The sequence below is a fragment of the Rutidosis leptorrhynchoides genome, chromosome 8 (assembly GCF_046630445.1).
Source record: "Rutidosis leptorrhynchoides isolate AG116_Rl617_1_P2 chromosome 8, CSIRO_AGI_Rlap_v1, whole genome shotgun sequence".
NCBI classification, from domain to species: Eukaryota; Viridiplantae; Streptophyta; class Magnoliopsida; order Asterales; family Asteraceae; genus Rutidosis; species Rutidosis leptorrhynchoides.
Window position 1 is genome coordinate 335,650,956 of NC_092340.1, and position 21,573 is coordinate 335,672,528.

At 37.7% G+C, this 21,573-nt stretch overlaps 2 protein-coding genes across 2 annotated transcripts; one reads left to right on the forward strand and one right to left on the reverse strand.

Annotated features, from left to right (window-relative positions):
• Positions 1 to 286: 286 nt before the first annotated feature.
• LOC139864525 (uncharacterized) lies at positions 287 to 2,227 on the reverse strand. The gene is made up of 2 exons (XM_071853107.1): positions 1,955 to 2,227; positions 287 to 1,813 (listed from the first exon to the last, which is right to left on the reverse strand). Exons 1-2 carry the CDS (start codon positions 2,225 to 2,227, stop codon positions 287 to 289), a joined length of 1,800 nt encoding a protein of 599 aa, XP_071709208.1.
• Positions 2,228 to 5,243: 3,016 nt separating this feature from the next.
• Positions 5,244 to 6,443, forward strand: LOC139862082 (nuclear transcription factor Y subunit B-6-like). Its single transcript, XM_071850630.1, has 2 exons — positions 5,244 to 5,304; positions 5,821 to 6,443. The coding sequence occupies exons 1-2, from the start codon at positions 5,244 to 5,246 to the stop codon at positions 6,441 to 6,443; spliced, it is 684 nt and encodes a 227-aa protein (XP_071706731.1).
• Positions 6,444 to 21,573: the final 15,130 nt, after the last annotated feature.

The following is a 21,573-nucleotide window of genomic DNA, read 5'->3' on the forward strand; positions in this document are numbered from 1 at the left end:
ACTTTCCAGACAGCACAGAAGATGGTAATCTGTTAATCAAATAACAAGCAGTTAACACATAATCAGTCCACATATTAAGAGGTATCCCCCCTTGAAACATAAGACTTCTAGCTACATTCAGCAGATGTCTATGTTTCCTTTCAGCAATCCCATTTTGCTGAGGAGTATAGGCAATAGTGGTTTGATGAATAATACCATGACTAGAACAAAAATTATCCATTTTAGAATTAACAAATTCAGTCCCATTATCACTTCTTATAATTTTAACTTTTGTGTTAAATTGATTTTAAAGTATATTGTACAAATAATTCACATTGTCAAACACTTCATCTTTGGTTTTAATCGGAAAAATCCAAACAGCTCTAGTAAAATCATCAATAATAGTAAGAAAGTATTTGTATCCTTCCTTACTAACCACCTTATATGGACCCCATAGATCAAGATGCAATAAATCACCTAACATAACAGACTTATTTTCACTAAGAGGAAAAGGTTCTCTTGTTTGTTTTGCCTTATGATAAATCTCACAAGGTTCAATAAAATTAGAATCTTTTAAATTTAATTTTTCTTTTAAGACCACTAAAACTTGACTTGCAGGATGTCCAAGTCTGTGATGCCAAAGTTTTAAAGAACCACAAAAAGAATTAGCACAATTACCAATATTCATTTTCTTAAACATATAAAGACCATCTTTTTCATCACCAATCCCCACTAATTTGTTTAGCATCAAATTCTGAATAAAACAATGTTGTTCATTATACCCAACAAAGAATCTGTTACCAACAGTTAACTTATTAACAGACAGTAAATTCACACAATATTCAGGAATATATAAAACATTATAAAGAGTTATAAATTCATTTATTTGAATATTCTCAACTTTAACAATTTTAGCTTGAGTGCCATTAGGATGAGACACGAAAATATTCATATTAGACACATCAATTTCATCAAATAAATCACCGTCAGAGCAAATCATATGTTGATTTGCTCCTGAATCTATAATCCAATCTTTATGATGATGTTTATTATTTGTAAAAAACATGTTATTACAAAAGAATTTTTCAAAATTTGAGTTAAATTTACTGCTATTATTCCAAAAACTACCTGACATATTAGCATTAAGAACAGCAGTAGAATTTCCTTTGTCTTTATCATTAATGAGGCTCATTAACTTTGAAATCTGATCAACAGTAAAAGGAGAACTACTAGTGGTAGCATTAGCATTATCAGAAACACAATTGTTATTATTAGCAGTAAATTTTGGAGCACCCTGATTAAATGGTTTTCTTATATAGCCAGGAGGATATCCAATAACTTCAAAACATCTATCCACAGTGTGACCAATTATACCACACTTAGTACACTTATAATTTGCATTAAGACCCCTTACAGTTCCAGACCTCTTAAATTGATTTGTATTATTCATATTATTAGGTCTATTAAAGTTGTTGTTTCCATTAACATTATTAGGTGTCTTAGCAACAAAAGCAGAACTTCGAGACTTTTGACCAACAGTATGTCCAGAAAAATTCCTATGAGACTCTTCCCTTGAAATAACTGCAAAAGCAGTTTTAACATTGGGAAGGGGATCAGTCATAAGAAGATTACTTCTTATTGGCTGGTAAACCTCATCAAGTCCCATAAGAAACTGCATAAGTTTCATTACACTGTTATGTTTAATAAAATCAGCATTAGCAGTACAAACACATTCAGGCAACTTAACAAGAGCATCAAATTGTTTCCACAAAGAATTTAGCTTATGATAATATTCAGAAACACTAGAACCTCCTTGTGTCAATGAATTGACTTGCTTATGTAAATTAAATGTAATTGAACCATCAATTTTATCATAAGTTTCTTTGAGTTCTTGCCAGACAGTAACAGAATTATTAGAAAAGATTTATCCCAAATACAATTCATCTGAAATAGATGTAAGTATCCATGTTAATACCACAGAATTACATCTATCCCATTGATTTAACAAAACTTCATCCTTTTCATAATCACTTCTTTTACAAGTTCCATCAATAAATCCCTTTTTATTTTTAGTATTTAAAGCAAGAAGCATAGCTCTGCTCCAAACACTATAATTTTCAGTTCCTTTCAATTTAATTGACACAAGTGCAGTTCCAGTAGTATCACTAGCATGCAGATAAAGAGGATCACCAAAATCTAATTTATTAACCAAAGTTATAGAAGAACTACCATCATCATCACCAGCCATAATAAAAACACAGAAGAAACAAACAAGCAAGAAAACAATAAATCAAATAACAAGTAGAACACAAAGAAACTAGCACAGGATTAAGACAATTAGCACATAAAACCGCAACAAATCCACGGTTCAGACACCTGTAAGGAAAAGAAACAAACCACAAACGACTGGCTACTAGCCAGGCAACCTGTAAAGATGATTAACAAATAAAGGTCAAGATCAATCTACGCTTGATCAGGTATTCATAGATCTTAAGGATCTAGATCAAGAGTTGGGCGTAGAGATCTGGTCTAGGTATAATAAAGTACGAATAAACACGAGACTCCCCTATTAGAGTGAAAACTCTAATTTGTAGAAGAATACAGAAACCAAGTAGCAACGGAAGACAATCAAACACTAGTACATCAATATCAGACAAGATGAACAAACCCTAACCCTAATTTTTCAAAATTAGGGTTTTCAGTAGATCACCAAGAATCTGCCAACAATCAGTTGAAAGAAACACCCCAAACAAACGATCGAATCGCTCTGATACCATGTAAAGTAATACGAATCAATCACCAACAAATTACCAAATCTCTAAAACAGAGATTAATCCTTCTTTGAATCAAACAAAAAATACAGAAACATCAATCTTCTATTATCGAAGAAGATTGATTAAGTATAATCAAAACAGAAATCGAAACTACAAGATCATAATAGATGATCACTCAACTAATTGTGAGAGAAAACAAAAACACAGAAATCGATCGAATGAATTCACACCCAAAAACCCCTGGTATAAATATAAATTAATAATAGCAGTTAACTCCCTCCGGTTTGACATCTTGAATCCTTGAGCTCCAAGTATTTCAAATGCACCAAAAAGCCCCTTGAATTTAGAAAGAACATGCACAACCACTCCTTTTCAGTTAAACACTTAACCTGAAAAAGTAACCAAGGACTAAACAAGTAAAAAGGATTTTAACAAATAATACAAGAATAAGATTGTAGAAATATCATTATTTATCACATTCAGACAACATTTTTTGATGAGTTGCACGCAACTGAACTTCGAAAATTGCTGGAGGGACTAGTTAAGAAGTTATCTATAAGGTAGGCAATATAGATAATAAAGTAGATTATGTTTTACCGTTTCTGTCTTTGCATTCTTATCTATATAATGATTTATCTGTTACTCCGTATTATTCTGATCATTATAAATAATAAAATAAATACAGGGCCACGGGTTGTAGCTATAATAATATGGCCACTATTATTTTTGATTTTGAAAAACTTCTAAATTTGTTTCTAAGACACCTTGTTGACACATATGCCCTCACATGCATGGCACATGTGAATGATTAACCATTAAGACTTGATTGGAGTTAGGTTGAGGTGTCAACCACGATAGTTAAGCAAAACTGAGGTACTAACTACGCAAAGAAAAAAGTTTAGGTGTTATGATGTAAATGTGAACAAATCACAGGTACCAACGGCGTAATTATTTCTATTTTCAATATAAATTACATATTTTCATGAATAAATTGACCTACTGAATTTAAGTATAGAAATACGTAGCCCTTGGGATTCTCTTATATCCTATATTTTATATAGTTATAGTTATATTGTTATAAGAATATGTGTCATACAATAGCATGTTAATATTAATATTTAATATTAATAGTAATAGTAATAGTAATAATAGTAATATAAGATTAATGTAATACAATGTACTGGTGACTTTGACCTTTTGCAATTTAATGCCTAAACACCATATGCATAACGTATTGGTAAATTGAAAGCTTTAAAACTGAAGCAGTTTTTTTGCTCTTCATGTTCCCCTCTCTCTGTTGTGGCAAAAAATGGTGGAAATGAAAAGAAAGGGAAAGAAACTGATAGACGAGAGAAAAATGGCAATAATGTTGATGTGTTTGCTGATTGTATCATCGGTCTTGTTTTTTCCTCACTACATGAAGTACCCAAGTGATTCTATGTTACCTCTCTTGATGTTTTCTAGTCTCCCTATATTCATTCTATTCTACTCATTGTATCTTGCATTGTTTGTTTGGTAAATTTCATGCAACTCAGCCTATCTTGAAAATTAATGGTGTGAATCTCCGGTGAGCTTTGTCTATGTCAAGGTCAGGGTTGTGGTTGTTCCTGATTGCGGAGGTACGGTCGTTGTGTTCACCGGTTTCTATAACTAGATGATTTGCCTTAGGGTTGAATTATAGTTAGATATTCGAGTGAAGTGTGTGGTCATGTATTATGATTGTTTTGGTCGAATTTATGACTAATGGTTGTAGATCATTACGGTCACTTTGATTGAAAATATTGTGTCGTTGTAACTATTGTAATTCCTTAACATCTTGCTACTAGTTTTTTAATTCTAAAATTATCTGCCAATTTACATAAAGATATTAAATACATAAATTTTATAGTCCATCAAAAGCTCCGTCTATGACTACACATTTAACGATACATATTACTAAGATATATACCAAATGGATGGTCAAAATTAGTCATATACCACTAATTATACATTTATACAAACATATGGCTAAACTTAGTAATGTACTGAGTACAAATTATTATCCCTCGTACTAGATGCTCCGTACATAGAAGTATTTTTGTTTGAGCTTTGATGTATACATAGGATAGGATAGGACAATAGGAGATGACAAAATATGTCATAAATCATGACATTAAATAAAATAAAAGGGCGTGCATGCATTAGCCAAAGAGGGTGGCGGTCAAATGTACGTTATTCACCTAATTAATTAATTAACCAAAACTAAAATTAAACCAATTAAACACAGTCCCTGAACGCTTCTGCTGCTACCTAACTAACTAATACAACATCAACGAATACTCTGTTCTTGTTTATCACGCCTTTAATGCCACCTGTACGTCTTCATATTTCCCACCACCTCAAACCATGCAATGCATTCATCATATTTAATCTACTTAATACAGTAATTTTTATGCTTTTTCCTCCCACATTATATCAAACTTTTTTTCTTTTTTCAAAAGGCTCTAGAAAATGGAACGTGTAGGAGGTTTCCATGGCTACCACAGGCCCCCAATCCACCCTACATCTGCAGGTACCATACTTATCATATCCATTAATTAATTATACATCTACAAATTTCTAATTCATTTTAAATAAATATGTGCATGCAATGCAAAATGTTTGCTGTTATTTGTCATGGATTCTGGTAATAGTTTACATGTATTTTGATTGTTAAATAAAAAAGACCAAGTTGATATGGAAATAGTCCAAAATGCTTAGCAGGTGTTGCATTTTTTTCCTACTATACATACACAATTGAGTTGAAGTATGTATATCAATGGAGGTCTGTTTGATCCATTCTGACTGTTAAGTCTGAGTCATATGTGTTAATATCAGTGTGTATGAATTTAGGTTGAAGAAAGACAAATATTATACAACAAGTGTCATCCATGCAAATATATTTCCACACCATCACATTCTTTTGTTTTCCCATTCTACTCTTTTTTTTTTTTTTAACTTATCAAGTATACAGTATATATATATGTTGCTAAAAGGATTAGTTTAATGTTAAATTAAAATTATTTACACTTTAATTTATATTGGCTAGGAATGCAACAATCAGATATGAAGCTGAAGCTACCAGAAGCAAACAACAATAACAACAACTCATCTGCAGATGACAATAATAATGAATGTACTGTTCGAGAACAAGATCGGTTTATGCCGATAGCTAATGTGATCCGAATAATGCGAAAGATCTTGCCACCACATGCTAAAATATCCGACGACGCGAAAGAAACGATTCAAGAATGTGTGTCCGAGTACATTAGTTTTGTGACAGGTGAAGCGAACGATCGTTGCCAGCGTGAGCAACGAAAGACCATCACAGCTGAAGATGTGCTATGGGCAATGAGTAAATTAGGGTTTGATGATTATATCGAGCCGTTGACTGTGTATCTTCATCGTTACAGAGAGTTTGACGGTGGTGAACGTGGGTCCATAAGGGGTGAGCCGCTTATAAAGAGAACTAGTTCTGATCCTGGTGCAGGTGGTCCATTTGGTATGCATCCATTTGTGCCTGCTGCTTTTCATATGGGTCATCATAATGGGTTTTTTGGTCCGGCTAGTATTGGTGGTTTCTTGAAGGACCCGACAGCGGGTGGTCCGTCTGGATCGGCTGCTGCTGCTGCTGCTGCTGGGTTTGAGCCATATGCGCAGTGTAAAGAGTAACTCGATCAGGGAAAAAAGTTTGGATGATTTTATGTTGCTAGTTTGTTTTATTTTGTTTTTTTTTTATTTACTTTTCTTTTCTTGGTCATGAATGGACGAATTTTACATTGATTCGGTTCAGTTTGGTAAGGCGTGTAAGCAGTTAACATGCTCGATCATCAAGTAATCTGTGTTTTTCGATCTGTATAACTTTTATGATCATGGACTGTTTGGTTTATGATGAAACTTAAGAACTGAAGACATGAAATGTTTTGAAAATAAATACAGAGTAACCTGCAATTATAATGAGCTTGAAACATTTTTTTGGGAGAAAAACGGAAACTTATATGAAAATAAGGAACTTTATAGCTACAGGCGGCGAAGAAATTGAATCAGCCGCATCGAATGCAAGCTATGATAAAGTTTTATTCTTATTTATGGACTACAACGGCCTAAAGTAGCTAAATAAGTAGTTAAAATAAGCTCCTTGCTAAAATAAGTCTTGATTCTACCCACCGGCAATATTATTAGACGTGATTAAAAGTTTGATTCAAGAAACAAGAAAGAACGTAAAAAACGAACAACAAATCATCCCGGTATGCATGGGCGAAGCTGCATAAGGGCAAGGGGTGACACCCACCCCAGTTGATTTGAAATTTTCAGTGTTAAAGTTTTGAATTTTTTGAATTTGCCACTAGGACTTGAAATTTTCAAGCTTAAAATTTGATTTTGCCTCAAAACTTCCATATTTTGCTGGGGTTATCACCAAAATGCCCAAATATTTTTTACCCCTTGCACCAGAGCCAAAAAAAAAAAAAATTGACAAAATGCCCTCGCAAGGCGCAAGGTACCTTGCGACCTTGCCTTCTTGCGTCCTTGCGTATTCTTTTAATTTTTATCACGGTTAAATGACATGTTTAAACGCCAGCGCAAGGTACCTTGCGTACACACTGGCGCAAGTACGCAATCCTCCTTGCGTCCTTGCGTCCTTGCGCCTTTATCTTATCAGGAAAGGATTTTCAGGATAAGATTTCATTAGATTTTCTAGATTTTCATGGATAGAATTTCGATCCTATATAAAGAATGTCCCGGGAACTTGAAATTTATCATTTTCTAACAACTCATTCCAAAAGAATTTCAGTGATTATTGGCTACACAAGGTACATTTTCAAGCATTTTTTTCACTACCTAAATATTTATGAATTGTGTTAATGAAGATAAATTTGTTGTTCATATATGTTGTGGGGGTTCTTTTGAGTATATTAACAACATTCCCAAGTATTTACCCGAAGATTGTTTTAGAATTCGGCTAAAACTACCTGTTGCACCTGTAAAACTAAGGAATCAGAGAATATTATTAAAAAATGTTCTTAAAAAAATACAAATGCCACCCAATTCACCTGTTTCAATGAAATACATTTATAATAACCATGTTTTTGATATTACGGATGATTATGAAGACTTTCAAGAGTTCTTACAATATGCAATTGTAAATGCTCCGATTGATATTTATGTTGTTGAGAAAGTACGAATGAATCTACCACAACGAAACCCAGAAACACACGTACCACAACGAAACTACGAAAAACACCAACCACAACGAAACCCAGAAACACTCCAACCACAACCAAACCCAGAAACACACTCAACACAAGTCACTGAACCAAACCTTCATAATTTAGAAGCGGGAGAGCCTGAAATGCCACCTCCAAACACTGAAGAGTTTGATATGTTTAACTATGGTGTTGAAAACGTATGTAAAATTAAAGAAGGAGACCACCCGTTTGAGATATCTGTTGTCGCATCTAGTGATTCAGATGGAGAAAAAGACGGAGACGAAGACGAAGAAGATCAATATGAAGAAGAAAAGCAAGATTTATTCTGGAATATGCCACCTCTATTGAGTCAGCAAGAGCAAGAGCCTGAATTTACGACACAAACACCAACCATGTATAGGGTATCAGATTTAATTAAAGTTCGTCAAAATTTTTTGAACAAGGCCGAGTTCATAAACACTCTATTTACAAAATGTCTTGAAGAAAACTTCCAAATTAAGCCTGTAAAGACGGACAAATCTCGATACACCGCTAATTGTGTGTTGCCAAATTGTGAATGGAAAATTAGTGCTTTGTAACAACCCAAACCAAACCACGACAATTCCCGTTAAATTTTACAACAAAAAAAAATTTTGCTGACTGACCCAGTTGCGCGGCGCGCCAACAGGTTGCGCGGCGCGCAGAACCTGTCTGGCAGCCCGCTGTCCCGTTTTACTTAAAATGCCAAAATGTTTGACCCGTTCCCGATGTCTTTAGCCAAAACGCTTTTAACCATGAATTCATATATATAAAACTAGCACGTTTAATTAATAAAATTAAGTTTACGAAGTGGGTCCCACATTGACCCATTTTGCCACCTTAAGTACCGAAATACAACATTTGACCAAAAGACTTTTAATACAAACAAAGCCGAGCATGGCGATTGGGGATACACTACCCAATCCTAAACGATCCAAAAGCAAGTCACTAAAGCAACTATGCAAGTCTTCTAGTCCTCGCGCTTACCCGAGCCACCGTCCGCATCGTATCTATAAAAAGAGTCAACAACGAGAGGGTAAGCTAATGCTTAGTGAATGATAACATACTACATACATATATATGTATAAAATGAATACGCCACACAAAACAAATACCGCATACCGAAGCATCCAAGTATAAAGCATCTACACTAAGCATACCGTACGATCTAAGCAACGAGCTAATGATACAACACAAAAGATAGTCCGCCAACGACAAAGTAAACATCGCCAAATAGCTACACCCGGAGGGTTAGCTACAACACAACAACACATTAATATAATACAATAATAATAATACACAAGGTTAACCCCTTAACCTCAATCACACGAACATTGGCCGAACAACCCGAGCCTTGTGAATTCGCACAACCCGAAATTCACTTCTCAACCATAAGATGACCGAACAACCCGAGTCATCGTGAATCCGCACTACCCGAGATTCACTACCTCAAATAAGGTGACCGAACAACCCGAGTCACCATGAATCCGCACTACCCGAGATTCATTTCACAATACTAAAACCCACGGTCACGGGATTATAAAATCCACCACACAACCATATCAACCCTTCACCATTAGGGTTATAACAACCAAATCACAACCAAGTGTGATAACGTGCACACAAACGTGTACTTCGCCAAAGATGGTCAACCAAGACACACAAACGTGCCAATTGGACTCATACACAAGTCCTTCAAATCCACCTATATGTGAAGTGAGCTCTATAACCGAGAATCACTTCACCCGACCCGCACCCATCCTACACATACATATGCATATAGGATATTATCACTCACCTTGAAGTCTTGAAGAAAGCTTCCAAGTAAACCGCAACTCGCCGATGGAAAATACCTATTCCATTATCACAAATACCACAACACAATTAGATTGGATTCACAAATTAACCCAATTCGTCACTTAGTGCCATTTCGACCCAAATGCACTTCCAAGCACAAACCGTACCCAAACTAACCAATAATCACTAACACAAGTGAGAATGGTCCTAATATGCCAATTAAACCCGAACACAAGTGCCAAACACGTGTCATACCCATTTTGACACTTAAACCCTAATTTTGACCCATAAAGGTCAAAATCTCATCCTTTACAAGTTTTGACACCAAAACACATTTAACTCGGTTCTATACTTCAACTTAATCCATTTTAAGTTTATAAACCTCATTAAATCGCCAATCGGGTCATAGTCACCACCAAACCCTAATTTGACCCAAAGTCAAAGTTAGTCAACCAAACAACCTCCAATGGGTTCCAATACTTCCATAATCGCTAACTAAAGTGATTAAACTAAATTTCAAGTTCTAAACATGGCCAATTTGTTCACCAACCCAAAATCCACCAACAATTAACAATAAACCCGATTACTAGCATCACTAAACCCATTTCATCACCTAAAAGGGTATTACAACAAATTAACTCAAAACCCTAACTTGAATATCAAATTAAATAGATGAAATTCGGAGTTTGAGCTTACCAATACTATCACCGCGTAGCCGAGAACGACAGGAACAACTTTAAAACCCGAGACTTTGAACGATTCGAGCTTCTTCTTCACCAAAACCTCCAATCTCTCTCTAAACCTCCCTCTCTCTCTAAGAATGGATGAGGATGATGAATGGATGTGAAATGATCCAAAGTTGGATCTAAACCAACTGATAATGCCCACAAATCCGGCCCCATGTGAAATTACCCAAATACCCTTCATTTAAAATAAATAAAACAAGATAGGTTCTGTCAGCGCGTTTGCGCGGCGCGCGGCCGCTTTGCGCGGCGCGCAGATTGACAGATTCAGCTCTTTTCCAATTTTAATATATATAAGTATTCAACGAAGCCCGATCTCATATGCCTTTAATAAACAAGTATACAAAATAAATATTCGGGTCTTACAACTCTCCCCCACTTAAACTCGATCACGTCCTCGTGATCCTCATCACTTGACCAAACGGACTCCACTTTACGGTCCTCAACATAAGTCCAATCCGACTTTCCTAAGCAATTTTTTTCCCAACGAATCGCCTTCCACAACTAAATCGTCACCCGCGATTTATCAAAGCCACAATCCGAGCACTACAACCATGCCCCTTCCCTAACATCGGGAAAACTCAACCAATCTCGTACCGAGATATAACTCCCTTAGCGTACTATTACCGAGTACAACGCTAAAAGCAACCAAGTCTCAACCTAAGGTCAACAACCCGAAACGATGAAACCGAACCAAACGAATCCTTACGGATATCACCTAATCATTAAACATCCCTTGTAGTGCGCAATACGACCAATACGCAACTACCGTAACAACACAATCCACGGTTAGAAACCGATAGCGCCCAAAGCGGCTATGGGAACACAAATCCCAAGGTGTACGAAATCGTCCATCGTCACACCCGTAACAAACATGTGAGCGAAACACGGCTATCGCATCACTAATCATACCACGTGGTCCTCACGACCCCACCATCGACGCATAAAACGACCGATAGTTCCCACAACATGGTCCTTACGACCCCACCATTGGTGTATCAAACAACCAATAGATTACAACTCAACATGGCCGAAACAACCCGAGCCAAAACACATATGGAGGATGGTCGAAACAACCCGAACCTTAGTGAATTCGCACAACCCGAAATCCACCAACCCAATCCATATATCTCACAACGAAATGACCGCACAACCCGAGTCATCGTGAATACGCGCAAACCGATATTCACTACTACCACCACATAGTATAACCGAGGATGGCCGTACAACCCGAACCTTAGTGAATCCGAACTACCCGACATTCACTACCTCAAACTATGAGCCCAACCAACAGGGACATTCGTACTACCCGAAATATTGTGAATACGAACAACCCGATATTCACGTCCCACAACACAACCCTCTTGATGAAGTCAGCGGACCCCGAAGGTCATGCTCCACCAATCTCATTATCGGATGAAGTCAGCGGACCCGAAGATCATGCTTCACCGATCTCAATACCGGATGAAGTCAGCGGACCCGAAGATCATGCTTCACCGATCTCAACACCACGCTCATGACGAAGTCAGCGGACCCTAAAGATCATGCTCCATCAATCACGTACTCCCATGATGAAGTCAGCGGACCCTAAAGATCATGCTCCATCACGCAACCATAGTATAATGAAGTCAGCGAACCCCGAAAGTCATGCTTCATTAATCATCAATACCACGATGAAGTCAGCGGACCCCGAAGGTCATGCTTCATCAACTACATACCATAATCGAGCAAGAACCACCTATATCAAACATAGGTACCGAACAAGAATTCTCCAAAAGAGAACCCGACACACACCTTCCTTAACCGAAGGATTTCACCTTGCTCACCAAACACGTCCATTATCTCTCAACGAGATTTACCACATTACCGCCTCGGTGGGATTCCAATCCAAACCATAAGTACAATTTATCCGAAATCGCACTCTACCACGAATCGACCCAAAACTAGGTCTCGGTAAAAATTCCAGATCTACCAAAATCATCATCCGAAATATCACACTAACACTTTCCTCGCGCAGGAGTGCGACTCCCCCACTTGGAAACACGTTCCTATATCACAACTCGTACACCCGTACGATGCTACCAAAGGTAGACTTTACCAACAATTGGGTACACACGACCCATCACCACACCTTGCTCTAACCTTGAGCACACGAAGGATTTCAATCAATCCTTAAACACTTCGAACGAAAAGTGTACCACGATTACACAAACCATACCCTCGCAATTATCCAATTGCTTTAGTTTGTCAAGTTTCACCTAGTCACTCATGTACCTACGGGTTTCTCCCGGTACCCTAAGTACAATGTAACCACAACACAATCGGAGTCGACACCACGCTAGTAGGTATAAAAGAGGCACCTAATGTCGCGTCATAAAGACTCCATTACCAACACACATCGAGATTTTAAACACTCGGCCTCAAAGGTTCCAATCACCCGACGAACCTCATGGTTCATCACTTCAACACCAAAAGCGAACACGCGCTAAACAATCGAACACCAAAACCATTTCCGTGGCTTGGTAGTAACATTCCCCAAATACTAAGGAATGCTTGGTTACACCAAGTCTTACGCCCTTCGTCCAACAACCAAACATCACCATAGGGTACTTCCGTTAGGAACGTCACCCTGAACCATAACATGCAAATCACTATGCAATTAACAAGTCCGAACATAAACGCCACATAAATAAATATTCAAAGACATATTTATCAAAACGAAACGTACCTCAACGTCTCCTTGCGGCATTCGCCGCCGCCAACTCGGGACAATCCGGCTTGCGATGTCCCTCTTTATGACAATAGTAGCACATTCCGCCTTCACTTCTCGGCATCGTGCATTCCCACAACTTGTGACCCCTAACGCCACAATTGAAACATCTAGGCGCACGAGATTCCACCGCGCCCTTTACCACTTTACTCGTACTCGCACTCGGACCCTTAGTCCTCTTACTCGGAGCACCATAAGAAACAACCCTTCCCTCACTTGAAGGTTCGCCCTTTTTCGATCGCGTATAAGACTCGAAACCTCTAGCCACCGCAAATAATTCTGCAAACGATTTCGCGTAGCCCCGGCTAATCTTACCTTTCAAGTCATCATTCAAGGTTCGATAGAAATCCTCCATCAACAAACGATCATTCCCCAAATATTCCGGGCAAAAACGAGCCTTCGACATAAAAGTCGTCTTTAAAGTATTCAAGTCCATAGAACCCTGTTGCAAATTTCGCAACTCACAACGCAATTCCGATAAATCGGCTGAAGTTCGGAACTCCTCGAAGAATTCCTCCTTAAATTCGCCCCACGATAACGTCATAAACGTTTCACCACCTACAAGATCAATCTTGCCATCCAACCAATCCTTCGCCCTACCCCGCAACAAACTAGTAGCGAGTCTCGTCTTTTTCTCGGGAGGGCATTCCATAGTACGAAAACACCCTTCGACATCCGAAACCCAAGTCGTACTCACCAAAGGATCCGGTTTCCCATCATACATCGGGGGTCTAGTCCTCATGAAGCTCTTAAGACAACGCTCCATTTCACCCCTATTTTGGAATTCGGAATACTTCCCATCCATTTCTTCTCGAAACGCTCTCATTTGCTCCGCAACGGCGGCCGTAACTCTAGCGTTAAATTCCGTGTCATTCGTCTCGGTCTCGTTTCGCGTCGTCATTCTAAAGAATGCAAAACGATTAGTCCACGCACGTATAAAACGACACGCACAACACCACCCCATCTTGCTAAACACTCGTCGTACATCACTTGTTAGACACGATTTGCACCCGTAATAAGGTCTGCAAGTTCTTATTACGCACACACGCCGCATCGACTTGTTAGTACAACGACCGCCTCGCTCGATGATATAAACAAACACAACCAAAATTCTACGCGGTACAAACACACGCGAGAATTACTATCACAACACAAGAGCATATTAATAATATCCGCATTACTAATATAAACGTTAGTCAACCTATAAACAAGGCACTAACTAAACCCATTCCGACCCGTAATCCTACAAGTCCCGCAACAAATTAAGCACACACAAAAGTCTAAGTCTAGGCACCTATCTCAAGTCACCTAAATCCCTTAGACCATGCTCTGATACCACTTGTAACAACCCAAACCAAACCACGACAATTCCCGTTAAATTTTACAACAAAAAAAAATTTTGCTGACTGACCCAGTTGCGCGGCGCGCCAACAGGTTGCGCGGCGCGCAGAACCTGTCTGGCAGCCCGCTGTCCCGTTTTACTTAAAATGCCAAAATGTTTGACCCGTTCCCGATGTCTTTAGCCAAAACGCTTTTAACCATGAATTCATATATATAAAACTAGCACGTTTAATTAATAAAATTAAGTTTACGAAGTGGGTCCCACATTGACCCATTTTGCCACCTTAAGTACCGAAATACAACATTTGACCAAAAGACTTTTAATACAAACAAAGCCGAGCATGGCGATTGGGGATACACTACCCAATCCTAAACGATCCAAAAGCAAGTCACTAAAGCAACTATGCAAGTCTTCTAGTCCTCGCGCTTACCCGAGCCACCGTCCGCATCGTATCTATAAAAAGAGTCAACAACGAGAGGGTAAGCTAATGCTTAGTGAATGATAACATACTACATACATATATATGTATAAAATGAATACGCCACACAAAACAAATACCGCATACCGAAGCATCCAAGTATAAAGCATCTACACTAAGCATACCGTACGATCTAAGCAACGAGCTAATGATACAACACAAAAGATAGTCCGCCAACGACAAAGTAAACATCGCCAAATAGCTACACCCGGAGGGTTAGCTACAACACAACAACACATTAATATAATACAATAATAATAATACACAAGGTTAACCCCTTAACCTCAATCACACGAACATTGGCCGAACAACCCGAGCCTTGTGAATTCGCACAACCCGAAATTCACTTCTCAACCATAAGATGACCGAACAACCCGAGTCATCGTGAATCCGCACTACCCGAGATTCACTACCTCAAATAAGGTGACCGAACAACCCGAGTCACCATGAATCCGCACTACCCGAGATTCATTTCACAATACTAAAACCCACGGTCACGGGATTATAAAATCCACCACACAACCATATCAACCCTTCGCCATTAGGGTTATAACAACCAAATCACAACCAAGTGTGATAACGTGCACACAAACGTGTACTTCGCCAAAGATGGTCAACCAAGACACACAAACGTGCCAATTGGACTCATACACAAGTCCTTCAAATCCACCTATATGTGAAGTGAGCTCTATAACCGAGAATCACTTCACCCGACCCGCACCCATCCTACACATACATATGCATATAGGATATTATCACTCACCTTGAAGTCTTGAAGAAAGCTTCCAAGTAAACCGCAACTCGCCGATGGAAAATACCTATTCCATTATCACAAATACCACAACACAATTAGATTGGATTCACAAATTAACCCAATTCGTCACTTAGTGCCATTTCGACCCAAATGCACTTCCAAGCACAAACCGTACCCAAACTAACCAATAATCACTAACACAAGTGAGAATGGTCCTAATATGCCAATTAAACCCGAACACAAGTGCCAAACACGTGTCATACCCATTTTGACCCTTAAACCCTAATTTTGACCCATAAAGGTCAAAATCTCATCCTTTACAAGTTTTGACACCAAAACACATTTAACTCGGTTCTATACTTCAACTTAATCCATTTTAAGTTTATAAACCTCATTAAATCGCCAATCGGGTCATAGTCACCACCAAACCCTAATTTGACCCAAAGTCAAAGTTAGTCAACCAAACAACCTCCAATGGGTTCCAATACTTCCATAATCGCTAACTAAAGTGATTAAACTAAATTTCAAGTTCTAAACATGGCCAATTTGTTCACCAACCCAAAATCCACCAACAATTAACAATAAACCCGATTACTAGCATCACTAAACCCATTTCATCACCTAAAAGGGTATTACAACAAATTAACTCAAAACCCTAACTTGAATATCAAATTAAATAGATGAAATTCGGAGTTTGAGCTTACCAATACTATCACCGCGTAGCCGAGAACGACAGGAACAACTTTAAAACCCGAGACTTTGAACGATTCGAGCTTCTTCTTCACCAAAACCTCCAATCTCTCTCTAAACCTCCCTCTCTCTCTAAGAATGGATGAGGATGATGAATGGATGTGAAATGATCCAAAGTTGGATCTAAACCAACTGATAATGCCCACAAATCCGGCCCCATGTGAAATTACCCAAATACCCTTCATTTAAAATAAATAAAACAAGATAGGTTCTGTCAGCGCGTTTGCGCGGCGCGCGGCCGCTTTGCGCGGCGCGCAGATTGACAGATTCAGCTCTTTTCCAATTTTAATATATATAAGTATTCAACGAAGCCCGATCTCATATGCCTTTAATAAACAAGTATACAAAATAAATATTCGGGTCTTACATGCTTACAAAATACGGAACACTGAAAACTTTATGGTAAAGAAATTGCATGACGTACACACATGCTCACGCACACTAATTATGGGAAACAATAAACATGCTACCAAAAAGGTGTTGGGTAGTATGCTTGTGGATTCTTTCAAGTCTGCAAACCGGGAATACAAAGCAAATGATATACGTGCGGATATAGGACAACGGTTCGGTGTCAGCATATCTTACAACCAAGCATGGAGGGCCAAATGTCATACATTACAGATGCTTCGTGGCAGTGCTGAGGACTCGTTCCGAATGCTTCCCCTTTACCTATATAACATTAGGATCCACAACCCGGGAAGCGTAAGTAATTTGGTCACCGACAAAGAAGATAGATTTTTGATGTGTTACTATTCCCTTGGCGTAGTTGTAAGTATCGATAATCTCTCTCATTTTTAACTTATAAATGACCTTATTATAATTGAACACTTTTTACCTGCTAAAATCTATGTAGGTTCGATCATTTGTTCAACATTGTCGCCCGGTAATCATCGTCGATGGTGCGCATTTGAAGGCAGGGTACTCGGGGACAAATTTAGTTGCCGTTGCGATGGATGGCAATAATGGAATTCTGCCATTGGCCTACGGAATTGGTGGCGGCGAGACAAACGAGGTTTGGTCATGGTTCTTAGGCAACCTAAGAGATCATTTAATGAGTTGTGGTATGAGTGATCATATTTCAGAGCTTACTTTTATTTCTGATCGTGCTGCTTCAATAGCACATGGTGTTTCAACTGTGTTTCCTGAAGCCTTTCACTGTTTTTGCGCACGTCATTTGTTTGGAAGCATCAAGACTAAATCTAACAAATTCAAATATTTTGAATGGCATTATTGGAAAATGGTGAAAGCTTACCGTGGGTCGGATTTTGAGGATCATCTTAGTGTATTTCGAAGAAGATTGAGAGCGTCTTACAATTATTTAGAACAAGTTGGTTTCCACAAATGGTCCAGAAGTAGAGCTGAACATGTTAGGTATTCATACCTTACTAGCAACAGTGTAGAGTCTGTTAACGCACTATCCAAACATGCTCAAAAACTACCTGTTTGCATGTTGTTTGAGTTTTTTCGCGCTTCAGTACAAGATTGGTATTTCAAACATCGCAACCAGTCGGTTAGTCTTACTTCAACGGTTACCCCATATGCTGAACGTAAACTAGGCAAGAGGACGAGAAAATCTAGAAGATGGCAAGCAATTCCATCGACAAACAATCTAATAGAAATGCGAGATGGCAGAAAAAATGGAATGGTTAATCTCGACGATAAAGTATGTTCATGTGGGCAGTGGCAGTTATCGGGGATACCTTGCGGTCATGTTATTGCAGCAGCACGACTTTTCGGCGTGGAGGATGTTACTCAATTTGTATCACACTGGTTCACAACTCAAACTTATATAAATACGTATTTTGAACACATCCTTCCTTTGCCCCATCGGTCAGAATGGTCGTATCCATCGCCCGGCGTTTTACAAATTGTAAACCCTCCCATTAAGGAGAAAAGAGCCCCTGGACACCCTAAAAGTACAAAACGTATTCCGTCGAAGGGTGAAGATACTGAAAAAATCGTAAGAACTTGCACTCGTTGCAAAGAACCAGGTCATGGTAGGGATACGTGCACAGCTTCTTATGACCGAACAGGTGAATCAACTTCTAAAAGAGTAGTAAAAACATCGGCCCCAAAATCGAAGAAGGGTAAGGAGAAGGCCACAGATGCTGAAGCTTTTAAGGCATATCAGTCTCAGTTTTATGCAACGTGCAATTTAGGGAGCGATAATTAGTAACACTATCGCATTTGGAATGCCAATTTTATTTTTAACTTATTGTTGGATTTCGTTTGTTGTAATGTATTGTTGTATTTCCCTTGTATTCTAGGTACCTACTGTGTTATTTTATGTAATAAATGTAATTTGTTTACAAAACACGCAAGGCTTTGCTTTCCTACGCAAGGCTTTTGCTTGCGTACGCAAGCAAAGCCTTGCGTACGCAAGGCTTCGCTTGCGTACGCAAGGCTTCAGTACGCAAGGCTTCGCTTACGTACGCAAGATGACGAAAGTATACACACACAAGACGCAAAGCATTCCTTGCGTACGAAAAATATACACACGCAAGGACGCAAATCAAAGCTTGCGTACGCAAGCATAAGCTTGCATCCTTGCGTGTGGTGTCAAATACAACTGTTGCAGAAGTGAATTTACCAGCAACCTATTTACACCAAATTTGCATACAAGACCTGCTATCTATTAGCTACAATGTATCAATCAACCTGAATCTCTACTGGTGGAGTTGGTGGCGGCGGTTCTTGTGTATCAAAACGTGCACGAAAAAACGTTCTTGCCATTCTGTTTCTATACTGCTCTGCAGCCTTTTTAGCATCTCCAATGTTGTTAACCTCCTCCATTCTATAAATAATCCTCTCCATATGTATGCACACCCAAACCCCACAATCACCATGACCACCAGTCTGCATTGGCACAACGGGACCAGGTTCAATCATTGTAATGACCCGCACTTTTTCGATCGTTCTATACTTATAAGATTAATATTTACATAAATTAAACCTTACCAACATGATAAGCAATCCAAATTGTTGAGACTTATGTTTTTGAAATGAGTTTTACACAACGTTTGACCGTCTAGTTTGACCGATGATATCACGAACTATATAACATATGATAATTATACGTTTGTGTATATATATGTATATATACATATTTAACATGATCTAAGGATGTTTTAATATCTCATTTTGTATTAATAACAATAAGTTATAAGTATATTTTGAAACTACTAACTTAAGTTTTCAAAGCGATAACCATACGTAACGTTAATTGACATAAATACTTATAATCTATAATGTTTATACATATATCGTATAAGTAATGTATTTAACCACTTTTTAAGGACTTAAACACATAAAACAATATAAGTGTATTCACAAAAGATAGCTATATTTGAATTCTCATTCCATTTTTCACAAAATTTCTATACGTATATCTAGAGTACATGTACTCGTATCATACCTAGCTTCTATACGTATTTACTATTGATATATACACATCAAATCACCACCAACCAGCCCTTGTTCAATGCCTTATGTATAAGGTAATTACTTTTGGATGATTGCTTGACTAATTAACAAAATAACAAACTTAAAAATCTTGTCATGGAACCCTTTGAATCACGTTTTTAAGGGTCTCCATGTATCCTCATTTTGATTCAACTTTCACTTCCATTTTCTAGCTAAAACACACACTCTTTCTTAACCCTTAAACTCCATAACCATTCAGTAAGAAACCATGAAGATCTAGCCATAGAAACAAGCCTTAATCACCATAAGAAAACCCTTACAAAAACACTTCAAGAATCCTTTCCAAGAACACAAACTTACTTCCAATCTTTCATCCAATTCCATCACCCTTTTGGTTCTAGGTTCTTACTCCTCTTTTACAGAAATCTTGTCCAAGTAACTTGAGGTAGTAACTTTGTTCATAACCTTATTCGATTCATATATATATAGCTATCTTATTTTGTGGTATAAAATTTTAACAACAAGAACATAGTTTGAATGTTTTCAAACTTGTTTGCAAACTAAATAGATCCTTCTCACTTAACTTTTAAAATACTTCAAGACCTGTAATATATCATAAATATATGCTAATTTAACAAGGTATAACTTGGTTTTTCAAAGAACACCTTAAAAACTGAATTTACGACGTCGGAGTGCAACCGGGGGCTGTTTTGGGTTGGATAATTAAAAACCATCTTAAACTTTGAATTGGAGGTTTATTTTCTGGAAAAATGATTTTTACTATGAATATGATAACACATAAAAATTTCATGATTTAACTCAAAGTATAAGTATTTTTAGAAAAATAATCATTTAAGGTTGTTTACATGATGGAAAATGATTAACTTCATAAGTTTCACTAAAGTTTGACCTATGACCTGTGATTTCGAATACAAACTAAGGTATTTACAGTTCATAGTCTTAAAGAGGGACTCGATCCAAGGAAGTGGCAAGTTGAATCAACGAAAACGGAGTTGTAACGAAGAAACTATGACCAAAACGAGATCGGATATCTAAGACTAGTTTAGCTACGAAAATAATTGGAGAAAATTAAATAAATCACATCTTTTTAAAATAACATGATATTTTATATATATGTACTCATAATTTAATTTTATATGGTTCAGGATCACCCGTAAACAATACGAGAAGATTAATCATAAGATCCCATGATTGTACGCAACACGTCATTTGACAACACCGGTACTTTATGTACGCAACACGTCATTTGACAACACCGGTACCGTGGGTCAAGATTAATCTCGACCAATACATATACGATGGGGGTTTTTTATTTATTTCATTGGGGGTTTATTAAACACCTAAAAATGAACCATTAAAATTGAATTACTAACATCGGACTGCTAACTACGGACTAAGGAATTATTAAAAGTATTAAAAGTATTATAAGTATATATATGTGACGTTTGTTTAAAAAGAAAAGGTATTGATATATTATATATAGATAGGTTCGTGATATC